The sequence below is a fragment of the Anabrus simplex genome, chromosome 1 (genome assembly GCF_040414725.1).
Source record: "Anabrus simplex isolate iqAnaSimp1 chromosome 1, ASM4041472v1, whole genome shotgun sequence".
NCBI lineage: Eukaryota > Metazoa > Arthropoda > Insecta > Orthoptera > Tettigoniidae > Anabrus > Anabrus simplex.
The window spans coordinates 1,241,619,459-1,241,645,494 of NC_090265.1; the positions used below are offsets into that span (position 1 = coordinate 1,241,619,459).

Genomic DNA, 26,036 nt, shown 5'->3' on the forward strand with positions numbered 1-26,036 from the left:
AAATAAAAATAAAAAAGTAAAGGAAAGAAATAAAATTCCAAAATTTAGTGCTTTAACTTATACTGTACTTTGATCTGGTCTCTGTCCATCCATTCACCCCGGCACCTTCTTACACCTGTGTAAACCACCAAAACACAGTAAGAACAACAACAACAACAACAACAACAACAACAACAACAACAACAACAACAACAATATTATTATTAAATACAATTATTATTATTATTATTATTATTATTATTATTATTATTATTATTATTATTATTATTATTATTATTATTATTATTATTATTATTATTATTAACTGTACTAACGTTTTGCAAGGAAAATCTCACTATCTGCAGTTAATAACGTTCCTATTACTGGTCGCAATTTCACTCATTAAGGTCATTTAAACTAGTGTCAAGTTTAGTGACAACTGTAGAGAGTTATTTTGAATGAAGTGCAGATGAATATGGACCTCATACAGTTGGTAGCACTGAAGGCCTCCCTTCATGACAGTTATTCTTTATGTCTTTAGGTTCCTAATTTACTCGGTGCTTTAGGAGTAGTGCATCTACCTCGTGCCATAAACTGAAAGTTGCGCACTTAATGATAGGATTAGATGATAAATATTTCGGCAGATAACGTATGCAGTTTGTAGTCCTGAAGTTCATTTCACTTGTTACAACTAGATCCCACGACGTGCTTTAGGGCATGCGTGTCAAATAAGCCACTGATTCATCGATTCTTGAGGAAGTTATGTACAAATTACGGTTGAAAGTTTTAGCATATTCATCTGCAGTTCCCAACAGAGTGTCTTTTATAAAGCTAAAGCCTGAGGGAAGTCCAGTTATTTAAAGTCAACATGTTGTTAATTATAGAGACTTTTAGCACACTGTATGTGCAGGTCACAACTCTGACAGACCTGTTAACATTTATAGATGACAAGCTTTAAGATGCATTATGTCAAAGTTGTTGGGAATTCGATTGATTATTGCAGGAGATAGGCCTACATATAGAAAATAAGATAATTATGGGGTAGAAGTTTTAAGACATACTAGAAGCGTCTCCAATTCGGTATCAGCAGGTCAACTTTTAGCATTATGACAAACTGATTGGAAATTGACTGATTACTGTAGGAGTTGAGCGTGGAAATATGAATGTAGAATTAGGTTGGAGATCTAGATAACAACACATTTCTAGACACGAACATAGTAATATCTTACAACAGTATTATTTCATGTTCTGTAATTGTTCAATTGGCTGACATTTTTTTAGAAAATAAAAAGTAAAAAACGAAAAAAAAACCAAATTGAATCGAATTATTGATATTTTACATGCCACTGAGGCTAGACGTCAAACGAAAGTAACAGTTAAGATAATTTTCGAAATAATTCCACTAATACTGTATTAGTTGTTTTAAGTTAAATTCAAAATTTCAGAGCAAACTTGAATGAGTACACTTAAAGCAAAACCGTGTTTTAAACAACCTGTAATTTCTGCATTTGTATAAGTTTTTTCAAGGAATGGTATAGAAATGTAAAATTTGAGTAACATATTATACCCGAAGTAGAATACTGTACCGCTATTCTTTAGCATTCGTAAAGGGTGCCGTGGTATTCCACTGTAAGAGCTTCACCATATTTAACTTATTGTCAGTGTAACTGGACAAAGCTAGCAGTTATGAAAAATACCAAAATACTGTACTTCTGAAGACTTAATGAAATATCAGTATTAAAGACGAGACATGCAATAAGAGTTTCAGAACGTATGTGCAAAAAACTGTGAAATAAGCCACACGTGTCAGAAACATTTATTCGACTGCAGGGAGCACGTCAGGTGTCCTCCCCTCCTTTTACAGTCTTCAGCTCCGGAATATTAAACTTCCTCATGAAAACATTGAAGTATTCCAGTTTAGGAGCTATTCCACTTTTGGCACTCTTCCTCTAATTTCTTAGCTTTCCTTATATTCCTGTTGCCTTCCTGAACTTTGACATATTCGAAAAAACAGCATTCTCCTTAATTCCGTTTACTAATTTTCATCGGCTCTTCTTATCTAGAAATAGGGTACTTTTAATTAACTGTGTTTCAAGAATAACTGTGGTACTTACCAGCTGCTGAATACAGTGTAGGAAGCCAGTCAGTGATATGCATTAACTGGTGTGACACTCGTGGAACTTGGTGCAATATAGGCGACCAGATGAGACCCAGTCCCTTCACACCACCTTCCCATAACGTCTCCTTTACCTGTTATAAAATAAGTTTAAATTAGTTAGCAAAACGTACAAGGTATTTTTTTGCAAAGAGAAATAACGTTCTTAGAATGTTTAAAATGATACGTTCACGAACCAGAGACAGCCAGACTGAGCAGCTCAGACGGTAGAGCGCTGGTCTTCTGAGCACAAATTGGTGGGTACAATCCAGGATCAGTCCGATATACGTCAACCGAGTGTTAGTAAATTCGCCGGCTTGTAAGAGAGCTGCTGGACAAAATTCCGACACCTCGTCGTCTCCGTAAACTATAAAACTCAGTGGGACGTAAAATCTACTGTATATTATTATTATTATTGTTATTATTATTATTTACTAACATTAGGCATATCTTACCGTCCTGTGCCACATGAGAGAAACAAATTGCAGGGATCAAGACAGTTGTGGTAAGACGAGGTTTACTTCTAAATAAGCGAAGGGACTTATTGTGGAAGCGTTAAGTTTCCCATCAGTTTTAACCTCTTTCGTGGTATAAACACAAATTATACCATGCCTGTGCACTGTTATTGGACTTTTTACTAGAATCTCCAAATATTTAAAGTAAGCGCTGACAGAATGCAGCAGACGTTATCGATCGCACAGTGCGAATCGAGTACCAGACAGGGCAACCAGAGGAAGTACATCTCGAGAAAAAGAACACCTAAGAGCCGATAATCCCTTTCTACAAGTGAAGTACCAATGGACTATATTAAAATCATAGGATTAATAGTTGGAGCACGCGGTTTCATCCCAGACTTCTTTATAAAATTCTGGAAATACTTTCAGCTGCCTGTGAAAAGCGTTGATAAAATTGTCATTGCTGCGATTCGAGAATCTGTGAACATACTGCGATCTCATTTATATAGGCCTGCTTGATTTCATGACAAAATCATACTATTACTTCCCCTAAAGGATAATGTATTACTTTGTCAGTTTGACAACCCGTTCATGTGCGAAGTTGTTGACATAGTCAATAAATTATTTTTATGAGAGTACACTTTCTGAGATGAGTAAGAAAAATGGAGGATCATAGGGCCTTGAAATATTACAATGTTCTGCCTTTCCTATAGGACGTCCTGCCTCATAGAGCAGACGGGTTCATTATCCAGAATAAGAAGAAATGAAGGCTTCATCTTAGACGAATTTCGATGCTGTGCTCTATTAAATGAGGTCCAGATAGGAATCAGAACCACTGAAAATGGAATAACTTCGGTATGTGGTCTTAGTATTTTATCACATCAGATAAGAATATGTAACAACTGAGTTCATGTTTGATCTAGTAGGATATTCAAATTTCTCTCTTTCTTGATCCCGTGTGCACGAGATGAGAACGGAATGGTAATTACCACTTCTTGACCAGCATTCATTCTCCAGTAGAGCAGAAGACTCTCCACTGCTGATTTTACAGCAAACTGGGTCGACTGTTTCACTAGTACAGCCCAAAGATAGATTACATGCCCTTGGCTATGAAAGTGCTTCACACTGGGACATGAAATATGTAAACAGGTGGAGGAAGAATTTGTGCTTGAAAGGTAATTAAAAGGCAAATATATCTTTACCCTCACGGCAGACTGGAACTAAGTCCTTCATCAGGAGGAGGATGGACTTAACGTTCCCTACGATGTAGGCAAGGAGGCTGAGAGTTAATGTATTTCGAATTTTTCACGTGGAGGCCTATTAAAAATAAAATGCAATTGTTACAAGAAATTAATGGAAATATAGCCTGAAAATACTGTTATTATTGCCAGAGTTTACTGAATTGAAGGACATTCACAATTGTTTCATATCGTCGCTCCACCGGTAAAACGTTGTATTCCAGAAAGCTCTTCCTATCAATTTTTCTCCTTAAGACTGGCCACGCCTCCTGTCACATATGGATATGCAGTCCATCAGAACAAATTTTGTTGTGTTAATTTTCCTATGCCCTTGTGTAAAGGAAAATGAATCTTACTGTACCGTACTATAGGAATGTACGTTTGCATTACGTATTTACGCACTCCTAGTGTATAATGCACGTAAGGTTTATTTTCGTTTACTCGTCGGCATAGAAAAAAGAACACAACGGACATTGTCCTGATGGACTGCGTATCCATATGTGGCTGGGAGGCGTGACCAGTCTTAAGGAGAATAATGGATAGGAAGAGTATTGTGGGATACAACGTTTTACCGGTGAAGCGACGATATTAAATTATTTTATAGGTATTGTGCAAAAAATTAGATCAAATAGTGCCAGTATCAATGGGGGTCACTGGAGTAATGTAACTATAGATCTGAGTTAATACTTTGAAAATGAATACGTAGCCCATACGAAACAAATCTGACTTTTGATGGAATTTAAAAGTAACTTTTATGACTGCCCAGAGTCAGAGCGGCAGTGAAGCGTGCGATGACTGGGAGCTGTTTGAGTAAATAGGTTATATTATTATTATTATTATTTAGTTCGTCATAAAAATTAATTTTACTGAAGGAGGCGGCATCATCATGAGTTTCTATTTACCGGTAAATAAATAAATAAATAAATAAATAAATAAATAAATAAATAAATAAATAAATAAATAAATAAATAAATAAATAAATAAATAAATAAATATAAAAATAAATAAATAAATAAATAAATAAATAAATGTTCACGCTGTTTACCTTTCGATGATATCTTTAAATAGTTATGTTATGTTTCTTTACAATCTACCATGAATATAATTTTTTTGTCTTTTTCTAGGAAGATTTGGGGGCTTACTAAACGTCGCCGGGGACGCTTACAGTTAAAGCGGTGACACTGCCCGGATGTTACACACTAGTTGGCTGCGTGAAACGGTTGTTCAGGAGATGCTCGGTTCGAATATCTAACCATTGACAGCCCTGAAGATAGCTTCACTCCAGGCATATGTCGATGATTTTCATTAAGGCCGGTACTTTCCCATCACATTGTCATTGTTAAACTTATTTCAAGTTAATGCCACATAGCAAGTCGATATCAGTGCTCTACTCGATAAATCATCGCCCTTCTATTCCCAATTTGCGGGTTCGTTCCCGGCTGAGGCACCTGAGAGTGTCATTGGCTTCTAGCACTTTCAAGAGCTCCTTTAAAGCTGAATTCCGATACCGCAGAGTACAGGAATCTTAAAATTTATAACAATTAAAGGAAGTTAAGCAAATAAATTGAATGTTAAAACTCATGGCATGTTTTGCCAATTTACCGCTTAAGTGCAGTTCAACGTTGTTTAGATCCCGAAACTTCCAGAAATGGTACCTAACACATAGAATATGGGCGCTTTTTTTTCTCAAAACTAGCCTTAATAAGTTACGAATGCAGACATAAGTACAAGCACCATAGCCACGCAGTTTTGGAGGATGGTTGCCCATTTACACTTCCTGTTAAAACAATTCTTCTCTTTTGTTATATCTAGTAGTTTCTTCAATTAGTTTAGAAGAAACTAGAAAATGAATTAGTCAGTGTATTCAAACTGTATGGTTATTTTACCAATCTACAACAAGGAGATATGAGTGTTGGTAAAGACATGAAGGCTTATACACTGGTGAAAAATAAAATCCAAATATCAAGAAGACAAGAGGAATGCAATTTACGGTCAGGAATTGTCCAGGTAACATATTTACTTGATTAACGTTTCCATGTCACAGGTTCCTTTCACGCGAGGAGACATGTGACATGGTGGTAGTCGCCATGATTTTGTATACAAGCATGTGAACATGCATACATTGTGTCATACAGGTGCCGTGTGTTCCATGTCTCTTTCACTTGGTCAGCCAAATCGGCAACGGTTAATGCTGGTATTGGATGACGCTAGATTTCTCGTCCCAAAATGTCCCATACGTGATCAACGGGTAAAAGGCCTGGTGATCTCGCAGGTCAACGCAACTGTAGGCCTACAGCACGCTGGAGGACAGCAGCGGTATTAGGACGAGCGTTACCCTGTTGAAAAAAAACAACCTAGATTTCTGCTGATGAATGGCGACACAACCGCTTGACGTACAAATCCGCTGTCAAAGTTCTTGGGATAACGACGAGAGTGCTCCTGCTGTCAAAAGAAATCGCTCCCTAGATTATAACTTCTGGTGTAGGTCCAGTGTGTCGACGCCGCAGACAGCTTGGTTCCAAGTGCTCACCTGGCCTCCTTCTTAGCAAACTACGGCCATCACTAGCATCAAGACAGAAACGGGTCTCATCTGAGAACAAAACAGATCTTCACTCTGCCCTTCATTGAGTTCTAGCTTGACACCACTGAAGTCGCAGTTGGCAGTGATTCGGAGTTGGTGGCATGAACTCTACAGGACGTCTGGCTCGGAGCTGTCCCTCAAGTAATCGATTTTCGTTACGGTTTTCTGTGCCTCTCTGGTGCCAACTGAAGCTCTAATGGCTGCTACAGGTGCAGTACTATCCACCACAACTATGCGGCGAATACGGTGATCTTCCCTCTCCGCAGTCGCCCGTGTGTGGCCGGACCTCTGTTTACTTGAGACGGTGCCTTCCCGTGACCGTTGTTACCAACACCGGTGCATTGTGGATACATCCCTGCCAAGTCTTTCTGCAATATCTTGGAAAGAACATCCACCTTCTCGTAGCCCTATTACGCGGCCTCGATCAAACTCAGTAAGCAGCTGATACTGCCTTTTTCGTCTCTTAACGGCTTGTTTGACCCACATCTACCTCACAACGTCAACACCGAACGTTGACTAACGCTCCCGAAGTGTACAACGCGTATTTAAAGCAAAACTGCTTTGCAAGTCATAGTGGCACTACTGGCATCACTCTTCGTCGACTAGCGGGCAAATTGTTTGCAAACACGCCTCCCTAATTTCGTTTATCTAGCACAACTCCTTTTAGGTGTTGGGACTTCATTTTCCGCCCGTGTGTTTTAGCCGATCTCTCCCAAGAAAGAAAGAAATTGAGCGTGATTTACACGAATTTCAACACTGAATTTTTACTGTCACGTAAAGCAGAGATAATAATATCACCATCGGAATTATTAGTCACATTGTTACCATTTCTTATTCTTTTAAAGTGATAACTGTTCTCAGTAGAACAGTCTAAGGATGTGTCATATACATATTCTTTACTCACCCCTCTAAGTGGCCAGTTGGAACCCCAGTTGCGGAACACACCTACTGTAGGGGCTCCATTGTCTGACAGAAAGATGATGATCGAAGTCTGCAACATGTTACGGCGTTGGAGCGCTTGCACTACGCGCCCAACTGACTCGTCCAGTTTAGAGACCATGGCTGTAACACACACAAGCATAGTTAAAAACCAGTTGTGGGCACTTGTCGATATCGTAGATAAAACCCGTACAAAACTCAGTAGCGCTTCTTCAATGAGTTAATATTAATGTGACTTATATCAAAAAGTTCGGACATAACAGCGAAACGGTCAATATCGGAACTACAGCGGGATGCTAGCCATTGAGGTCGACGACAATGTGGTCAGACTACAACCGAAAATTATTTGAACCGTATATTTTACACTGTGTAATAGGTCGTGAGTGAAGTACGGAATAATATCACTGACTATAAATATTATATATATATTTTTATAAATACACTGACTGACAGAGCAAATGCAACACCAAGGAGGAGTGGTTCGAAAGGGATGAAAGTTGGGGAAAAAACAGAGACGGCACGGACGAATAATTGATGTTTATTTCAAACCGATATGCAGGTTACACAATGCGCACGGCATCGACTCAGTAGGATGTAGGACCACCGCGAGCGGCGATGCACGCAGAAACACGTCGAGGTACAGAGTCAATAAGAGTGCGGATGGTGTCCTGAGGGTTGGTTCTCCATTCTCTGTCAACCATTTGCCACAGTTGGTCGTCCGTACGAGGCTGGGGCAGAGTTTGCAAACGGCGTCCAATGAGATCCCACACGTGTTCGATTGGTGAGAGATCCGGAGAGTACGCTGGCCACGGAAGCATCTGTACACCTCGTAGAGCCTGTTGGGAGATGCGAGCAGTGTGTGGGCGGGCATTATCCTGCTGAAACAGAGCATTGGGCAGCCCCTGAAGGTACGGGAGTGCTACCGGCCGCAGCACATGCTGAACGTAGCGGTGGGCATTTAACGTGCCGTGAATACGCACTAGAGGTGACGTGGAATCATACGCAATAGCGCCCCAAACCATGATGCCGCGTTGTCTAGCGGTAGGGCGCTCCACAGTTACTGCCGGATTTGACCTTTCTCCACGCCGACGTCACACTCGTCTGCGGTGACTATCACTGACAGAACAGAAGCGTGACTCATCGGAGAACACGACGTTCCGCCATTCCCTCATCCAAGTCGCTCTAGCCCGGCACCATGCCAGGCGTGCACGTCTATGCTGTGGAGTCAATGGTAGTCTTCTGAGCGGACGCCGGGAGTGCAGGCCTCCTTCAACCAATCGACGGGAAATTGTTCTGGTCGATATTGGAACAGCCAGGGTGTCTTGCACATGCTGAAGAATGGCGGTTGACGTGGCGTGCGGGGCTGCCACCACTTGGCGGCGGATGCGCCGATCCTCGCGTGCTGACGTCACTCGGGCTGCGCCTGGACCCCTCGCACGTGCCACATGTCCCTGCGCCAACCATCTTCGCCACAGGCGCTGCACCGTGGACACATCCCTATGGGTATCGGCTGCGATTTGACGAAGCGACCAACCTGCCCTTCTCAGCCCGATCACCATACCCCTCGTAAAGTCGTCTGTCTGCTGGAAATGCCTCCGTTGACGGCGGCCTGGCATTCTTAGCTATACACGTGTCCTGTGGCACATGACAACACGTTCTACAATGACTGTCGGCTGAGAAATCACGGTAAGAAGTGGGCCATTCGCCAACGCCGTGTCCCATATATCGTTCGCTACGTGCGCAGCACAGCGGCGCATTTCACATCATGAGCATACCTCAGTGACGTCAGTCTACCCTGCAATTGGCATAAAGTTCTGACCACTCCTTCTTGGTGTTGCATTTGCTCTGTCAGTCAGTGTAGTCTATCTTATAAATCATTTATTTTTGCTTCTGACACAATATTACAAACTGTTAAGAGTGAAGCTTATATTTTAGGGTCATAATACACTCTCAAGAAAAGCACAATATAAGTGCACTAGTCATTTATAAATGCGTAGTTTCATTAAGAAATACTACTACTACTACTACTACTACTACTACTACTACTACTACTACTACTACTACTACTAATAATAATAATAATAATAATAATAATAACAATAATCGTATGTGTTATTTTGGAATTAAGAAAGATGAATAATAATAATAATAATAATAATAATAATAATAATAATAATAATAATAATAATAATAATAATAAGGAGGAAGGAGGAGCACTGTAAATACAACGGCTGACGAGCAAGTTATTGAATGCATTCACTATGTGGGGAAGCTTTTCGAAAATATGGTCTCTTATCAAAACAAGAACAACACGCCAGCCTACCCCCTCCAGCTGACACACGCAGTGATATTAATCTGTTGTCGCAACCAAGGTGCCAGTCTTTCGCCGGATCTTTCGAAAATGGAGGTAAGCTATACTTCAAGTATTTAAAAAATACATGTCACCGAACGAGTTGGCCGTGCGGTTATGGGCGCGCAGTTGTGAGCTTGCATTCGGGGGATAGTGGATTCGAACCCCCTGTCGGCAGCCATGAAGATGGTTCTCTTCGGTTTCCCTTTCTGACACCAGGCAAATGCTGGGGCTGTACCTTAAATTGAGGCCACGGGCATTTCCTTCCCACTCCTAGCTCTTTCATACCCCCTCGTCGCCAGAGACCTACATGTGTCGGTGCGGCTTAAAAACAAACAAAACATGTCAATCCTCTTTGCCATACCGAGCGAGTTGCGAGTTGGCAGTGCACTTAGGGCCACGTAGCTGTGACTTTGCATTCGGGGGATGCTGGGTTCGAGCCCCACCATCGGAAGCCTTGAAGATGCTTTTCGACGGTTTCCCATTTCCACACAGGTAAATGCTGGGGCTGTACCCTCATCAAGATCACAGTCGCTACCTTTCCAGTCCTAGCCCTTTCCCGTCCTTGCGTCGCCGAAAATCTTGGTTGTTTAAGTGCGACATTAAACTACCACCTCTTTTCCATTACTTCTCCTTGTAACCAGATAGTCATTCGCAATTGTATGAGTCAGGGATTGTTCCATCAAAAAAGTAGTGTTGTATTGATATAAATGAAAGGATTTTTACTATTAGTTTTAAGTCGCACCGACACAGATATATCTTATGGCGACGATGGGATAGGAAAGCGCTAAGACTTGGAAGTAAGCAGCCTCAGGTTGAGCTTGAAGATTGACTATGACTTGTATGCTACGTCCCATCCCAGCAATAGCTTCTTGTTGAAGAAAGGTTACCACAAATATGAATTTCTGGAGTGGACTGAGTGCCAAATTTTTTCTGTCGCTTTCCCGAGACTGATTGCACCCCGTTCGTAGGTGAGCCGGGAATTCAACCTTCACAAGTAGTTGGAAAACTAACTTCTAGACTACGATGGCAGCGCATAAGAAGAATATAATGCGAATTGTGTATTTCTTTAATTAATCTTGAGATACAAGAATATCACCTGATAACGATCAATACTGCAGCAGGTCTGTTGTCCAGGTGGCGGATTCCCTGTAAGCTTTTGTGTGCGTTCTAATACCCAGGCACTTGCATACGAAGCCATTGGTCGCGATAATGGGGAGTTCGTCATCTTCATTTAACTGTGGGCACCTGCTTCGCTCAATTACTCCTTGCCACAGAGGGGAAGATCATAACGTAAAGGTATATGTATGTTTTGGACCCATGTTATTCGTTGTAAGTCATAATTTCTTGTGGCTGTTCCTATCCTGGTGCAGCCCTTGTAAGACAGACCCTTCAACAAGGATGAACGGTATCTGCCGTGTATGGGAACTCCGTGCTTTGTAGTAGAGGTTAGTGTTTTGTGTGAGTTGCAGCAATATTCGGGACAGTGCAAACATCCGATCCCTCAGGCAGGGGAAATAACGGTTAAAATCTCCGATCCGGCTGGGAATAGAACTCGGACCCCTCTTCAACCTATGGTGACTTCGCTGATTATTCAGTCCCACTAATCTCGTGTCCTCGTCCTGAGGTGGTGCAGCTCTTTTCAGGCACACCCCCAATGGGCCCTCCTGCCATTCTTAAATCTTTAGTACTGGGAATCGAACCCGCGCCCCCGAGGATGGCAGCTAATAGTGCTGTTACGTTAGTGTGGTGTGATGATGACAGTAACGCAGGGAGAGGATGAAACCCGGTACCGACGCTTAGCCTACTCCTGTCGAATAACACGAAGAAATCTACTTGAAGCTTCTTCCGATGCACAAAGCAGTATCATCGCTTCACGCCATGTGAGTATTGCGAAGAGGTTTAGAAGTGTGCCCAGGCTTTGCAACGTAATATAGTGTTTAGGAAGAATATACCACAACCTCTCCTGCCCTGCCATCCAACATTCTGATGGTGAACATTTTTCCACCAAGGAACTCGAACCGGCGGACCATGGCGTCTTACTTAGCGCGTGAACTATCATGACGACCAGGAGGGCTTGCTGAATTTAAATTATGATTCACTTTTTTTGTTTTTTTAATTACATGAAGATGTATTTACCTGCATAAGAACGGCGATTGGGATCAGCTATGTAGTTGAACTTATTAATGACGCTTTGCGGTGCCTCTAGGAGTTTCCCTTTATTGCCAGCATGTGGTGCTAAGTGCGCCATATACAGGAACAGCGGGTCTCGGACGTCGTGGTTCTGGATGAGTCTTACCGCCTCGTCTGTGAATACATCAGTTGCATAGCGGCCCACGAGGTCCCACGCAGAGGTCAGGTTACGGCGAAGATCGAAACCGCTGAATTCTCCTTCACTATACTGAAAAATGAACAAGCTCTTAAGTATTTAACGCTGCAAAATGATCAGATATATCAGACTGTTACACACGTAACGTCGTATTTGATATGAGTAAAGAAGTGGAATCAGAGGTAAGGTTTTTTGCGGATGATGTTACTCTGTATAGAGTAATAAATGAGTTACAAGATTGTGAGCAACTGAAAAATGACATCAATAATGTTGTGAGATGGACAGCAGGCAATGGTATGTTGATAACCGTGGTTAAAAGTCAGGTTGTGAGTTTCACAAATAGGAAAAGTCCTCTCAGTTTTACTTATTGCGTTGATGGAGTGAAGGTTCCTTTTGGGGAACATTGTAGCCTAAGTATCTAGGTGTTAATATAAGGAAAGATCTTCATTGGGGTAATCACATAAATGGGATTGTAAATAAAGGGTACAGATCTCTGCACATGGTTATGAGGGTGTTTAGGGGTTGTAGTAAGGATGTAAAGGAGAGGGCATATAAGTCTCTGGTAAGACCCCAACTAGAGTATGGTTCCAGTGTATGGGAGCCTCACCAGGATTACTTGATTCAAGAACTGGAAAAAATCCAAAGAAAAGCAGCTCGATTTGTTCTGGGTGATTTCCGACAAAAGAGTAACGTTACAAAAATGGTGCAAAGTTTGGGCTGGGAAGAAATGAGAGAAAAAAGACGAGCTGCTCGACTAAGTTCCGAGCTGTCAGCGGAGAAATGACATTAGTAGACGAATAAGTTTGAGTGGCGTTTTTAAAAGTAGGAAAGATCACAATATGAAGATAAAGTTGGAATTCTAGAGGACAAATTGGGACAAATATTAATTTATAGGAAGGGGAGTTAGGTATTGGAATAACTTACCAAGGGAGATGTTGAAATCATTTAAGAAAAGGCTGAGAAAACAACAGATAGGGAATCTGCCACCTGGGTAACTGCCCTAAATGCAGATCAGTATTGATTGATTTATTTATTTGGTAATGAAACTTCAAACAGGCTGATGTCAAGGTAGAGGCGGTGACTAATACTAGCGAAACTAGCGAAGTACTGAAAGTGATCCAAGATTCTGTAGGGCAAATTGTGTCTTTTTATTACTACTTTTCGACACACGCCGTCGCGTGTTTTCATGAAGTATTAAGAAGATCTGTTACATAATGTATTGAAGTTAATGCATAATTTGTAATGTACTTCATTCAATTGGTTGCATTTCTTCTAGCATTAGTGGTTTCACCATATCATAAGACGGAAAGGAATAGTGAAAAACACCCACTGTACACCATCACATGATGATAATAATAACAATAATGATAAAAATGAAAAGGCATATGCTTTTAGTGTCGGGAGTGTCCAGAGGACATGTTCGGCACGCCAGGTCTTTCTGTTTGACGCTCTTGGGCGACTTACGCGTCGTGATGAGGATGAAATGATGATGAAGACGACACATACACCTAGACCCCGAGCCAACGGAATTAATAAAAAAATTGTTACTAAGAATTATCAACTAATGTGATCTAAACCTTAAATCTGGCCTTTATTAAAAAATTTCAAATTTATAATGGTTAAAATTTACGATGCTGCCGGGAATCGAACCCCGGACCCCTGCGACCAAAGTCCACCAAGCTAACCATTTAGCCACGTAGCAAGATGTAATAACGACGTTCATCATTATAGTCATAATCTTCTTCTACGCCTTGTTCGGGTTAATTGTCTTCGACTTTTCAGGTTGCTTTCCTCCAGTACTTCGTATTTTGGCCCCTGTGGAATCACCATTGGAATTTTCCAGGCCTTCACAATTTTAGCTCTTGATTTTATTATTGGCCATCCCAGTGTCAGTTCACCCTCTAATGTCATCCTCTCAACTCGGTGAGTTACAATTTCCTCTGGCATTCTTTCAGTAGACTAAACTATCTATGTCGGCTTTCTTTTTATTCTTCTGGGGAAAGTGTTACTGTACGCGATTGGCGAATATAGTCATTTCGAATTTGTTCAGCCTGATCACTAAGAGGCTCTCTTACCGGGCGAGTTGGCCGTGTGCGTAGAGGCGCACGGCTGTGAGTTTGCATCCGGGAGATAGTAGGTTCGAATCCCACTATCGGCAGCCCTGAAGATGGTTTTCCGTGCTTTCCCATTTTCACACCAGGCAAATGCTAGGGCTGTACCTTAATTAAGGCCACGGCTGCTTCCTTTTAACTCCTAGGCCTTTCCTATCCCACCGTCGCCATAAGACCTATCTGTGTCGATGCGACGTAAAGCCCCTAGCAAAAAAAAAAAAAAAAAAAAAAAGAGGCTCTCTTTACATCCACATTTCAAAGACATTAAGTTCCTGTATATCCACTTCCTTTGTTATCCAAGAATCAGAGCCATACAATGTGGCTCGACGAAACCATTGTTCTGCATATTTTACCTTTCTGATTACAGAGAATCCCTGTTGCTGCCTACCACTTTGCCCAGCCGCTATTATCATGTTAATGACGTCTATACCTCTTTGGTGTAGTGGTTAGCGTGATTAGCTGCCACCCCTGGAGGCCCGGTTCGATTCCCTGCTCTACCACAAAATTTGGAAAGTGGTACGAGGGCTGGAACGGGGTATACTCAGCCTCGGGGAAGGGGAGGGTCAACTGAGTAGAGGTGGGTTCGATTCCCATCTCAGCCATCCTCGAAGTGGTTTTCCGTGGTTTCCCCCCATTTCTCCTCCAGGCAAATGCTGAGATGGTACATAACTTAAAGCCACGGCCGCTTCCTTCCCTCTTCCTTGCCTGTCTCAATCTTTTCATCCCTCCTCAAGGCCCCCGTTCAGCATTGCAGGTGAGACCGCCTGGGCGAGGTAGTGGTCCTTCTCCTCAGTTGTAACCCACGACCCAATGTCTCACGTTCCAGGACACTGCCCCTGAGGCAGTAGGGGTGGGATCGTTCGCTGAGACCGAGGGAAAAACCGACCCTGGAGGGTAAACAATTAAAAAAAGGAGAATGAAAAATGGCGTCTTTATCAATATCTGCATTTCCTCGAAGCAATCATCCAAGACATTTTGGGGATTCTTTTGTTGCCACCTCTTCATTACTGACTTTTAGTCCTTCACTCGACAACTCATTAAGAAATTGTATTGAAGGTACTACTGTATTTTATTTGTACTTGTTGTAAGCCCGTCTCGTTCAATTCATCCTCCCAGATGTCAAGTTTCTCTTGAAGAGCACGTCCATTTTCATCTTCGAGTACTATATTATCACATGTCTTGCTTACTGAAATCTTCCAAGACTACTTCTTGAATTCAACAATTATTTGTTTTGCTCTGTTTCTTTCATCTAAGTACAATTTCTTGTCTGCATCAGTCCTTGGGAGCCATTTCTGATACGCTTTCTTCATTCACAATCACAAAGAATGGGTACCGTCCACCTAATCAATACTTTATTATATCTTGTTACTAAGCAGTACCGGTTTCGACCTTCACAGAATACCAAGTATCAATACGGACATGAAACTGATAGATTACGACGCCTTCTTCATACGTTTGCAAGCTGCTGTCACTTCATCATTCCACCAAGATGCTGGATTTTCCTAACTTTACGTATAGTTGCCCCTAGGCATTTCATTGCTGTTTCCACTGCATCATCCATGTGTACCACCCCTTCTATATCCTGAACCCTGAAGGGTAAACCGATTAAGAAGAAGAAGAAGAAGAAGAAGAAGAAGAAGAAGAAGAAGAAGAAGAAGGGCCTATACTAATCTATTACAACTGATTAACAGATTTGGAGAACATGTAATGGAGATAAAATTAAAGATCAACAAGAAAATTTAAAAATCCGGAGCATGAAAGTAAAAAGAAAGATAACAATCGAATCATAATGAATAAGAAGTAAAATCAAAGTAAAGTAAAAACTGAAAACATAAGTCATTAAACAGAACACTATACATAATAATGTAACAAGTACCTATGGCAGTAAACAGTGGTATTAGTTAAATACTTAAAACATTTCGTTTTAAACCTACAGGTCAGTGCAAAATCAAACGGAAACACATTCGCCACCCTCAATGACCATTCTTTCATTAATGCTATCCAGCTTTTGCAATATAAACAGAGTCGTAACGTAATAAATTGTGTTTCCCACTCTCTGAAAAGGAAAACGGCGTCGTCAGATTTACTTTCCAACATCGGTTCTGACATACTCCCTTACAATAATACCCAAAATAAGTGGAGATTGCTAACATACAACTCAACACACGTAAAATAAATACGGCATTGAATTTTAAATAACTGTTGAGGTTATTTCCCAAATGGAGATTTCTTCTTCTTCTTCTTCTTCTTCTTCTTCTTCTTCTTCTTATTATTATTATTATTATTATTATTATTATTATTATTATTAGTAACAACCACAGTAAAAATAACCTGGCATTAAATATTTATTATCTTCAGAGACGTAAGCGTGTTTGAAAAACCGTTCCTGTGAAGTTATTATCTGTTCTGATCAAACACTTAAATGCCACAATTATTGGGGCGGGACACCATCGTGTACAATTATTCACAATTAAATTGCAGTTAATTAATTGTTTTCCTTGATTAGGAAAAGCCAGTATAGCGAGAATATTTAATCATAGAAACATCTTGGACCGGGCGATTTAGCCGTGCGGTTAGGGAAGCGCGCTGTGAGCTTGCATCCGTGAGATAGTGGGTTCGAATCCCACTGTCGGCAGAACTGAAGATGATTTCCTCTGGTTTCCCATTTTCACACCAGGCAAATGCTGGGGCTGTAACTTAATTAAGGCTACGGCGGCTTCCTTCCAACTCCTAAGCATTTCCTATCCCACCGTTGCCATAAGACCTATCTGTGTCGGTGCGACGTAAAGCCAATAGCAAAAAAAAATCTTGATCGGTTTCTGAGGAAATGCCCTTTGAGAAGTAGTGAAATGTGAGTGCGTGATGTCACAAGCCACATCTCCTGAAAGACGAGCACATGTGACGTTGTCCCGCTTGTCTCTTCTCCATCCTCAGGGTTGGCCAAAATCTACGCCCAAACGTTACCTAATTTCCTTTTCACCCGATATTCTAAGGATCATGAGTGTACATGAGGTAAAAGCTATTTTATACGTTTACACAGTAAAAATAAAATCTTCCTCTTCTTTATCTGGTTAATATCCAGGGTCGGTTTTTCCCTCGGACTCAGCGAGGGATCCCACCTCTGCCGCCTCAAGAGCAGTGTCCTAGAGCTTCAGACTCTGGATCGGGCAATACAACTGGAGAGGATGACCAGTACCTCGCCCAGGTGGCCGCACCTGCTATGTTGAACAGGGGCTTTGAGGAGGATGGGAAGATAGGAAGGGATAGACAAGAAAGAGGGAAGGAAGCGGCCGTGACCTTAAGTTAGGTACCATCCCGGCATTTGCCTGGAGGAGAAGTAGGAAACCACGGAAAAACACTTCCAGGATGGCAGAGGTGGGAATCGAACCCACCTCTACTTACTTGACCTCCCAAGGCTAAGTGGACCCCGTTCCATCCCTCGTACCACTTTTCAAATTTCGTAGCAGAGCGGGGAATAGAACCCGGGCCTCCGGAAGCGGCAGCTAATCACACTACCCACTGCACCGCCTAAAATTATTTGCTGTATAAGAGTGAACAGTATGCTGCAAATGTACAGTAAAAATGGCAATGTTGCTAGCCCACTTACCGCAACCTATCAAACGTCACTAGTGACACGAAACATTGAGCGGCATTCAGCAGGTAATCTGTGCATGCAGCCTTAAATTTTGAGATTGTCATAGAAATTCTGCCACCAGCTGGAAGTGAATTCCAAAGTCGTGACTCAACCACAACAAAGGATGTATTGCACATAGAAGAGTGGTTGACCGAGCTCGATAGCTGCAGTCGCTTAAGTGTGGCCAGTATACAGTGTCAGGAGATAGTGGGTTCGAACCCCACTGTCGGCAGCTCTGAAGATGGTTGTCTGTGGGCTTTCCATTTTCACACCAGGCAAATTCTGGGGCTTTTTCTTAATTAAGGCCACGGCTGCTTCCTTCCCACTCCTAGGCCTTTCCTGTCTGAACGTCGCTATAAGACCAACCTGTGTCGGTGCGACGTAAAACAATTTGTAAAAGAAAAAAAAGGTGTGATTGACGGTAATAGCGTTAGAATGATGGAATGAGGACGCGAAATGACATTTTGAAGAAATATATTTGGGGAGATTTTCATTCAGAGTTCGATATATTAACGTAAGTGATACTTCCGCCTGTCGGGTTTCAGCCAGGTAAGAGCTGTGTAGGTGGGGAACATGTGGCAAAGGAAAATAGAGAAACAATAATAAAGGTACCGAGTGAGTGGTTCGGGTCAACTGTCAGCTTCGGGAGATAGTGTGTTCGAATTCCACTGTCAGTAGCCCTGAAGGTGATTTCCCATTCTTACACCATCAAATACTGGGGCTCTATCTTAACTAAGGCCACGGTCGCTTTCTTCCCGCTCCTAACCCTTTCCTATCCTATCGTCGCCATAAGATCTATATGTGTAGGTGCGATGGAAAGCAAATTGCAAAAATAAGTTTAAAAATCTGTATAAATAAAATCGTAACGACAGTGTGCTTGTACATTGTCTATTTGCGAAATTTTCGTTCAGTTATCCGTTTCAGGTGTAATAATGGCCATCTGCATATAATTTAGCTTTGGTGTCTGTCTGTCTGTTTGATTGTCTGAGTTCTTATAACTTGAAAACTACTGTATGTATTTCTAACAAACTTGATATTTAGAATCCACCTGTCCTTGGGTTGATTTTATGGACAACGTTGTTTCTAAATCCCTGAAATGACTGGGGGTTTACACGAAAACGAAACTGTGATTTTGAATTCCCACAAAATATTCACAACCAAACTTAATGGAAATCTACCTGCCTTAATGGAAATCAATTTCTAAAACTTTTTTCTCATCTGCATCATTTCGACACGAGGATTAATAAGAGAGACATCATTAACGGACTGTTTTACAGGCTGTCATGTCATTGCAAGGTGGGTTGAAGTGTTTACCTAAGGAGCCATTTTACTCTGCTGGATATATTTCTACTAAACTTTATATTTAGAATCAATCTGTCCTTGGGTAGATTTTAGGGCCAATATTATTTCTAATTCCTGGATTGCTTTTGGGGTTTATAGGAGTCGAAACAGTGATTTTACCCTCCACAAAATGTAAATGACCAGCCTTAATTGTAAACTACCAACCTTAATAGAAATCAATTTCTAATTTTTTTTTTTCATGTGCACATTTCCGATCCTAGATAGCTTTGTTTTAGTTGATGTTATCATTTGATAATTTTGGGGAAGCAATATTAGTCTTACGTGACGAGAGGAAGGATGCGAAGGAGGATGCTATGCGGTACACCACAGACCTATGGTTTACCTCCGGAAACAGCAATGGCGTGCCAGAAGGATGCTGAGGTTTCGAACCGTTAATTAGGCGGATACCACCACTTACCGTGTCCTGTAGGATGTAGTCGTAATAACTGACGAAACCAGACCAGTATCCCATGTGAGAATCAAACCCACGGAACGTTGGAGTGAGTTCCTTTCGATGGAAGCCCAAATGCCACTTCCCGATGGCCCTTGTCACGTAACCTAACTCCTTCAAGTATTGAGGAAGTATCTTGCCGTCAGGAAGACCTCGAGGCTCTGCAGCGAGGATTGGGTAGCCTTGCATTCCTGGAAGCGAAGGAAAATATCCATAGTCAGTTGTTTTTATCAAAAAGGCACTTGATTCACACAATTAAAACACATCAGGTTGGTTTTGGTTTTTAAAATTCAATCCTGTACATCCATGTTTGTGAGGAAAGCAACGGGAAACTACCTCACTTCTCATTTCCCTAGTACGCCTCTTCAGTGATGCATAGGCCATCTATGACAGCTGATGGCAGAGCTGTTGAGGATCCCACCAGCGGCATCGCTGACGGACTGAACATACATACATCCATGTTTGAATGATAAAAGGCATTTGTACAGTCCCTGACACAAAAACTGAGCCGACGCTTGTACGGCCGGTATTACACTATAAAAGAAATTTGTCAAAAATCTTTCGTAAAACTTTTTTGTAAGTTGATTTCATAAAAATCATTGCACCACTTTACTGTTTTCTGATAGATCATAAAAAATGGACATAGAAGAGTTCTGCGCTTGTTTACCTACTATTAGTTCAATAGATCGTCTGCTCACCCTAGAAAGCGGTATTCTACCTCTGCCCTGCACTCAGTTAGAACATAAATTAGTAAGGAAATGGAAGAATGGCAAAGCAGTCGGTCTAGATGATGTAAGAGTTGAACAGATTAAGAACTGTGGCCTCATAACAATTCACTGGTTAACTGAGCTCATGAACAATATTGTGCTCAGTCCGTCAAAATACCGAAAATCTGGAGGAAAGGTAGGACCATTGCTGTTCACAAACCAGGCAAAGATCGATATGATCCTTAAAGTTACCGACCCATCTCCTTGCTATGCCATCTTTATAAGTTGCTAGAGAGGCTCATACTTCACCAATTAATAGGAAATCCAGAGCCTGTTCTTGTACCGCAGTAAGATGAATTCAAGACGGGAAAAAGCTGTACATCACAAATACTGACGTTGACACATCACATTGAAGACGGTTTCTGGGGCAGTATATGGTCAACAACAAACGTCTTCTGCAATATCTATTTGCTATCGTCTTTAAGTCGCACCGACATAGATTAGTCTTATGGCGGCGATTGGTTAGGAAAGGGGTAGGACTGGGAAGGAAGCGGCCGTGGCCGTAATTGAGGTACAGACCTAGCATTTGCCTGGTGTGAAAATGGGAAAACACGGAGAACCATCTTCAGGGCTGCCGACAGTGGGGTTCGAACCAACTATTTCCCGGATGCAAGCTCACTGCTGCGCGCCCCTACCCGCACGGCCAACTCGCCCGGTCTGCAATATATTTACAGCATCACTAAAGACTTCTAGTTCCCCTGTATGGTGAGGAACCACCTTCGGAATAGAAGATTTTTTGTTGAATTTCAGAGAAAAATGAGAAGGTAGAGACCCAAGAGGAATGGATTACCCCACGGAAGTGTCCTTTCACCATCCGTTTTAAACATCTATACAACGAACAGGCTCTACCTGAAGGAATGTAGAGTTTCATCTAAGCTGATAACCGTGCTATTACTGTACAAGTTATCCAGTTTTAGACTGTTAAGCAAAGGTAGTCCGACGCCTTGAAAGAACTCACAACCTACTACAGGGAAAATAAGTTGAAGCTGAATCATTGTCAGATCCAAGTCTGTGCTTTCCATCTGAAGAACAGAGAGACTACTAGATCCATCCAGATCACTTAGGAAGGCGTCACCCCGGAACACCGTGCAACCCCAAACCAAAGCAAACCCCATGGCACTTAAGCCCTTGAAAAGGCTTTGGCCTGCACAGCGACCGCTGCTCAGCCCGAAGGCCTGCAGATTACGAGAGGCCATGTGGTCAGTACGACGCATCCTCTCGGTCGCTTTTCTGGGCTTTCGAGACCGGGGCCGCCATCTCACCGTCAGATAGCTCCTCAATTCTAATCACGTAGGCCGAGTGGACCTCGAACCAGCCCTCAGGTCGGGAGAAAAATCCCTGGCCTGGCCGGGAATCGAACCCGGGGCCTCCGGGTGAGAGGCAGACACGCTACCCCTACACCACGGGGCCGGCTGTACAACCCCAGAGTACTTGGGAATGAGTCTGGTTCATGCTCTCGACGAAGCACTGTTCCGACATCGAGCACACAGTGTCAACTCGGAACAATGTGGTACAGAAACTGACAGGTACCAAATAGGGAGCACAGCCAAGAATACTCAGGACATCTTCACTCACAATGTGTCATTCTGCTGATGAGTAAGCGTGCCCGGTTTAGTATAGATCTAGCCATACAAGACAGGTGGACGTTGCACTTAATGAGACCTGCTGCATCATCACAGGCTGCCTTCGATTTACACCTTTGGATAAATTACACTGCCTTGCTAGAACTGCACCTCCTGACATTCTCCGGGAAATAGCGGCAAATAGCGAGAAGAAAAAAGCTATCACAACTGAAGGGACAACACACCAAGACAGACCTTGTGAATGGCTTGGGAGGTTCAGTAGCGCTGGAGAGTATATGATACCACGTGAGAAATTTCCATCCGATCGTACTGAAGGATGGTTGACATGGAAAGCGCTGAAAGATGCGTTCAAGAATTACGAGATGGAAATCTAACTTGTTGAAGTGGGGCTGGAGAAGTCACATATTCTGGTAATGGCGAAGGCCGACACCTTTTATTCATTTTTGTGATATTCTGATTGATCTACGGTACGTTCAGCAGATTCTAGACTCTCACTAGATCCCCTAATCCTGATGTTGGTGACCACTCCTAGTAAGTGACAATGCGAGTCTTATTCTACTATGACGGTGAGCCATTCTCTTCCAGAATAAGATCTAAGCCGAATGGACTGGTCTCAGCAGTCTCCAGATAAGAATGCAACCGAATATGCATGAAACATGAAGGTCCGTTTCTTCGGGAGCTCACCGACATTGTCATGGAGGAGTGCAACTGGTTACTACAAGAGCAACTTGATGACCTGATACAGAGCATGCAGGAAATCATTGGTGCATGAAGAAATTATACCTATTACTTATACATGACAATCGCCAATATGACTGACATCACATGCATTTGTAAGTTGAAGGCACAGGTGCAGTCAAGGTATCGTTTCGTTTCTGAGTCACTAATGATGGATCTGGTACTGTTTGTGAGTTAATTATATCTATTTTATTCACTACTACGGTACAAAAATGAACAAGTAGGATTTAAAACAAACAAGAAGGTGGTTTTACGTGATTGTTATTTTCATTATCGTAGTCACGAAAAAATCCAACCCGTGATGTAGCTACCCAATAGGTCCTTGGCCTGTTAAGATGACTGCTGTCCAAGTAGGTAGCCTGCAGATATCGGAGTTTCACGTGGTCGGCGTAATGAGATACTGAGCCAAATTGCTTGGTTTCCTTTACCGGATAGTCTGGCTCTCGCATCAGATAGATTCTTAATTTATTGTTCTCAGGAGGTTGAGTGAACCCCTTTGTAGTCCTCAGACCAGAATTAAAATCCTTGGAGTGGTCGGGAATCGAAGCCGGGGCTGTCGATCATAGCCATGTGACCTTTCAATTTTGTGTGCAGTCGACCCATTCGTACGTCTTTCATTTCAAACATTCCACATGAATTTGCCAGGAGTATTTAAAACATCAATAAAATTAAACCTCTGGTATTCCAAACTACTGAGGTGTATGGTTTTGGAAATAAATACATTTCAAATTGAGAATATTTTATATTGAGAAAAATAGTTTAGAAATAAAACACGGACTGGTATCGTTAGGAATATGAATAACGATAGTGTCATCACTGCTCATACAAAATTGTCAGACAATGGCAGAGAGTTTGCAAGTGAGGACTTCAAATTTAACACGTTCGGGAATCATATTATTTATTGATAGGATAACATTATTTTAAAGCTTACTGATGTTCGATCTAAGCGCTTGTAAGCTATGATATTAACACTGCATTTATCAAAAATTGCAAGAAATATCTTTATCATTAGTTTATCATCACTCCGTAATTTACTTCAAAATTTCGTGAATCTTGCGATGATTAGTAAGTCCACAGAGAGGATTTATGTAGCACGGATGTAGCTTTAATCACGAACTAATGTAACATTTATTTTGCAACAACAAGGTTCACGTATATTTTCAGCTTCTTTGTAGCAACATTGTATACATTTCTTCTAAGAACTCTTTTAGAGCAATAACTTTTGAATCCGAACTCAGCGGAACAGTTAGTTAATCGCTATCATTCCGTTTGTAAGTTTGACAGATTCGAGCTGAAGTTAGTGGTAATTGAGGGTGTTTAAATGTGAAAACTTCGTGTAGTTATTTTCCAACACATTAAACAAAGCAGAATTCCACTTGATACGTTCCTTACCTGTATGTATGGGATATCGTCCCGTCATGAGCGCGGAACGAGATGGGGTACAAATGGCTTGCACGTAGTGATTGTTGAGGATGATGCCATTATAAGCCAAGGCATCGATGTTCGGCGTAGGAATCTGGTCGGAGCCATGAAAACTAACGTCGTTCCATCCCTGGAAAAGAAAGCAAATAACAATAAATGCTATTACAACTCTAATATTCCAGTTATACAGACTGGTCCAACAACCCCCTGGAATTCATGAAGGCATTCAGCCCAGCTAAACTGTTTGTCCTTAACTTCGATATTGCTCTGCTCTAAAACCAACCAGTTTTGAACAGGGGAAATGACGATCGCCGCACCAATATGAAAGGACTATTCCAGAAACGGACTGTTTATTGCGTGCTTGGATAATACGAGGGTGAATCAAAAAGTAAGGTACACCAGCCCGTCGCTAGATCATGCTGTGTGTCGTGAACGTGGCCAATGCGGATCAAGCTACGATAACTGCTCCCACGTCCGATAGGAAGGTTGGTGTGCTATCCCGTGGTGTTGTGTGTGCATATTGTAGGTGCGTGCAACGACCAGATTTCTATGGGCTAAACGGCCCTATTTTACGGACGTTCATCATGAAATCACTTATTTATACGGTGAGCGTGCAGTTTCTCGCCCAGGTATTGAAAGGTGGCGTAAGCAATTTGACGCCGGACGCACGGATCTCACGGACGAATATCGCGAAAACAGGCGAGTAAAGTCCAGTACCGTTGCAAATGTTGACCGTGTGGATGGGATCATTAGAGAGAATCGGTGAATAACACTGCAGTAAATTGCCAGCATGCTGAACATTTCGTATACCAGTGTGTTCTCCATTGTTCACCAGCACCTTGGATTTCGTAAACTGTTTCTAAGATGGGTGCCACTTTGCTCACCGATGCTCACAAGGGACAGCGTTTCCACTCGTCACTGGCATTTTTGCAACAGTATTCTGTTGAGGGCAACGAGTTACTGCGGCGAATCATCACAGAGAATGAAACGTGGGTCCAGTACTTCACGCCGGAAACAAAGAGAACATCGGTGGAGTGGGTGCACACCACATCACCACCACGAAAGAAGGCCAAGCAAGTCCCAACCTTCATCAGGAAAGGTAATGGTGACAGTGTTCCTTGATATGGAGGGTGTGGTGCATGTGGAATTTATGCCAAAAGGTTCGATAATCAACTCGGCTTCGTATTGTCAAACGTTGAACCGGTTGCGAAAATCAATTAAATAAAAGCGGCGGAGAAAATTGAGCGCCGGTGTGATTTTGTTGCATAATAACGCAACACCTCACACGGCCCGCCAAATGTCCGAACTGGTGCAGCGATTCAAGTTGAGGTACGAGTATGGCAACGTCCTCCATACAGTCCAGCATGCTGAACATTTCGTATGCCAGTGTGTTCTCCATTGTTCACCAGCACCTTGGATTTCGTAAACTGTATCTAACGCCATACGTTTATGATGTGTTTGGTAAGTTGAAAAAGGATCTCAGTGAACGACGACTATTCCAAAACGATGAGGGGGTGAAAGCATCTGTCTCCAGGTTGTTACATTGCGCTGGAGTTGATTTCTACGCAACCGGAATCGAAAAGTTGGTTGACCGTTCCGAGAAATGTTTACAGTCTCTTGGGGACTATGTGGAAAAGTGAACTTACATTGTGTTGTCATAGCTGCGTTGCCTATATGTAGATGGTTTCATAAAAATGCCCATAACTTGGAAGTATAACTTTCTTTTTGATTCGCCCTCGTACATGTATCGCTGATGCTACGAGAAATCCAGAGATATGAAAGTGCCAGTGTTTGATTGTGTGTTTTACGTTCGGAAGGTCATGTGATATAATAATATCTAAATTGCCGAGATTTTGCCGGCTGTATTTCTTTATGTATTAAAATATCGGGATAAAATTCGATGTTAAAATGTGAACGGTGTTAAATTTTGGACTTTAAATGAATAAATTAATAAGATGTTTAT

At 42.0% G+C, this 26,036-nt stretch overlaps 1 protein-coding gene across 1 annotated transcript in view; it reads right to left on the reverse strand.

Annotated features, from left to right (window-relative positions):
* The window catches only part of LOC136877918 (arylsulfatase B), a 40,208-nt gene extending 15,310 nt beyond the window's left edge, over positions 1 to 24,898 (reverse strand). The window contains exons 1-6 of the mRNA XM_068225720.1: positions 24,884 to 24,898; positions 24,044 to 24,203; positions 19,531 to 19,754; positions 11,837 to 12,098; positions 7,313 to 7,470; positions 2,094 to 2,229 (exon numbers count right to left, since the gene is read on the reverse strand). Coding sequence (XP_068081821.1) covers positions 2,094 to 2,229; positions 7,313 to 7,470; positions 11,837 to 12,098; positions 19,531 to 19,754; positions 24,044 to 24,203; positions 24,884 to 24,898 — 955 coding nt within the window. The remainder of the gene's footprint in view (positions 1 to 2,093; positions 2,230 to 7,312; positions 7,471 to 11,836; positions 12,099 to 19,530; positions 19,755 to 24,043; positions 24,204 to 24,883) is intronic.
* Positions 24,899 to 26,036: the final 1,138 nt, after the last annotated feature.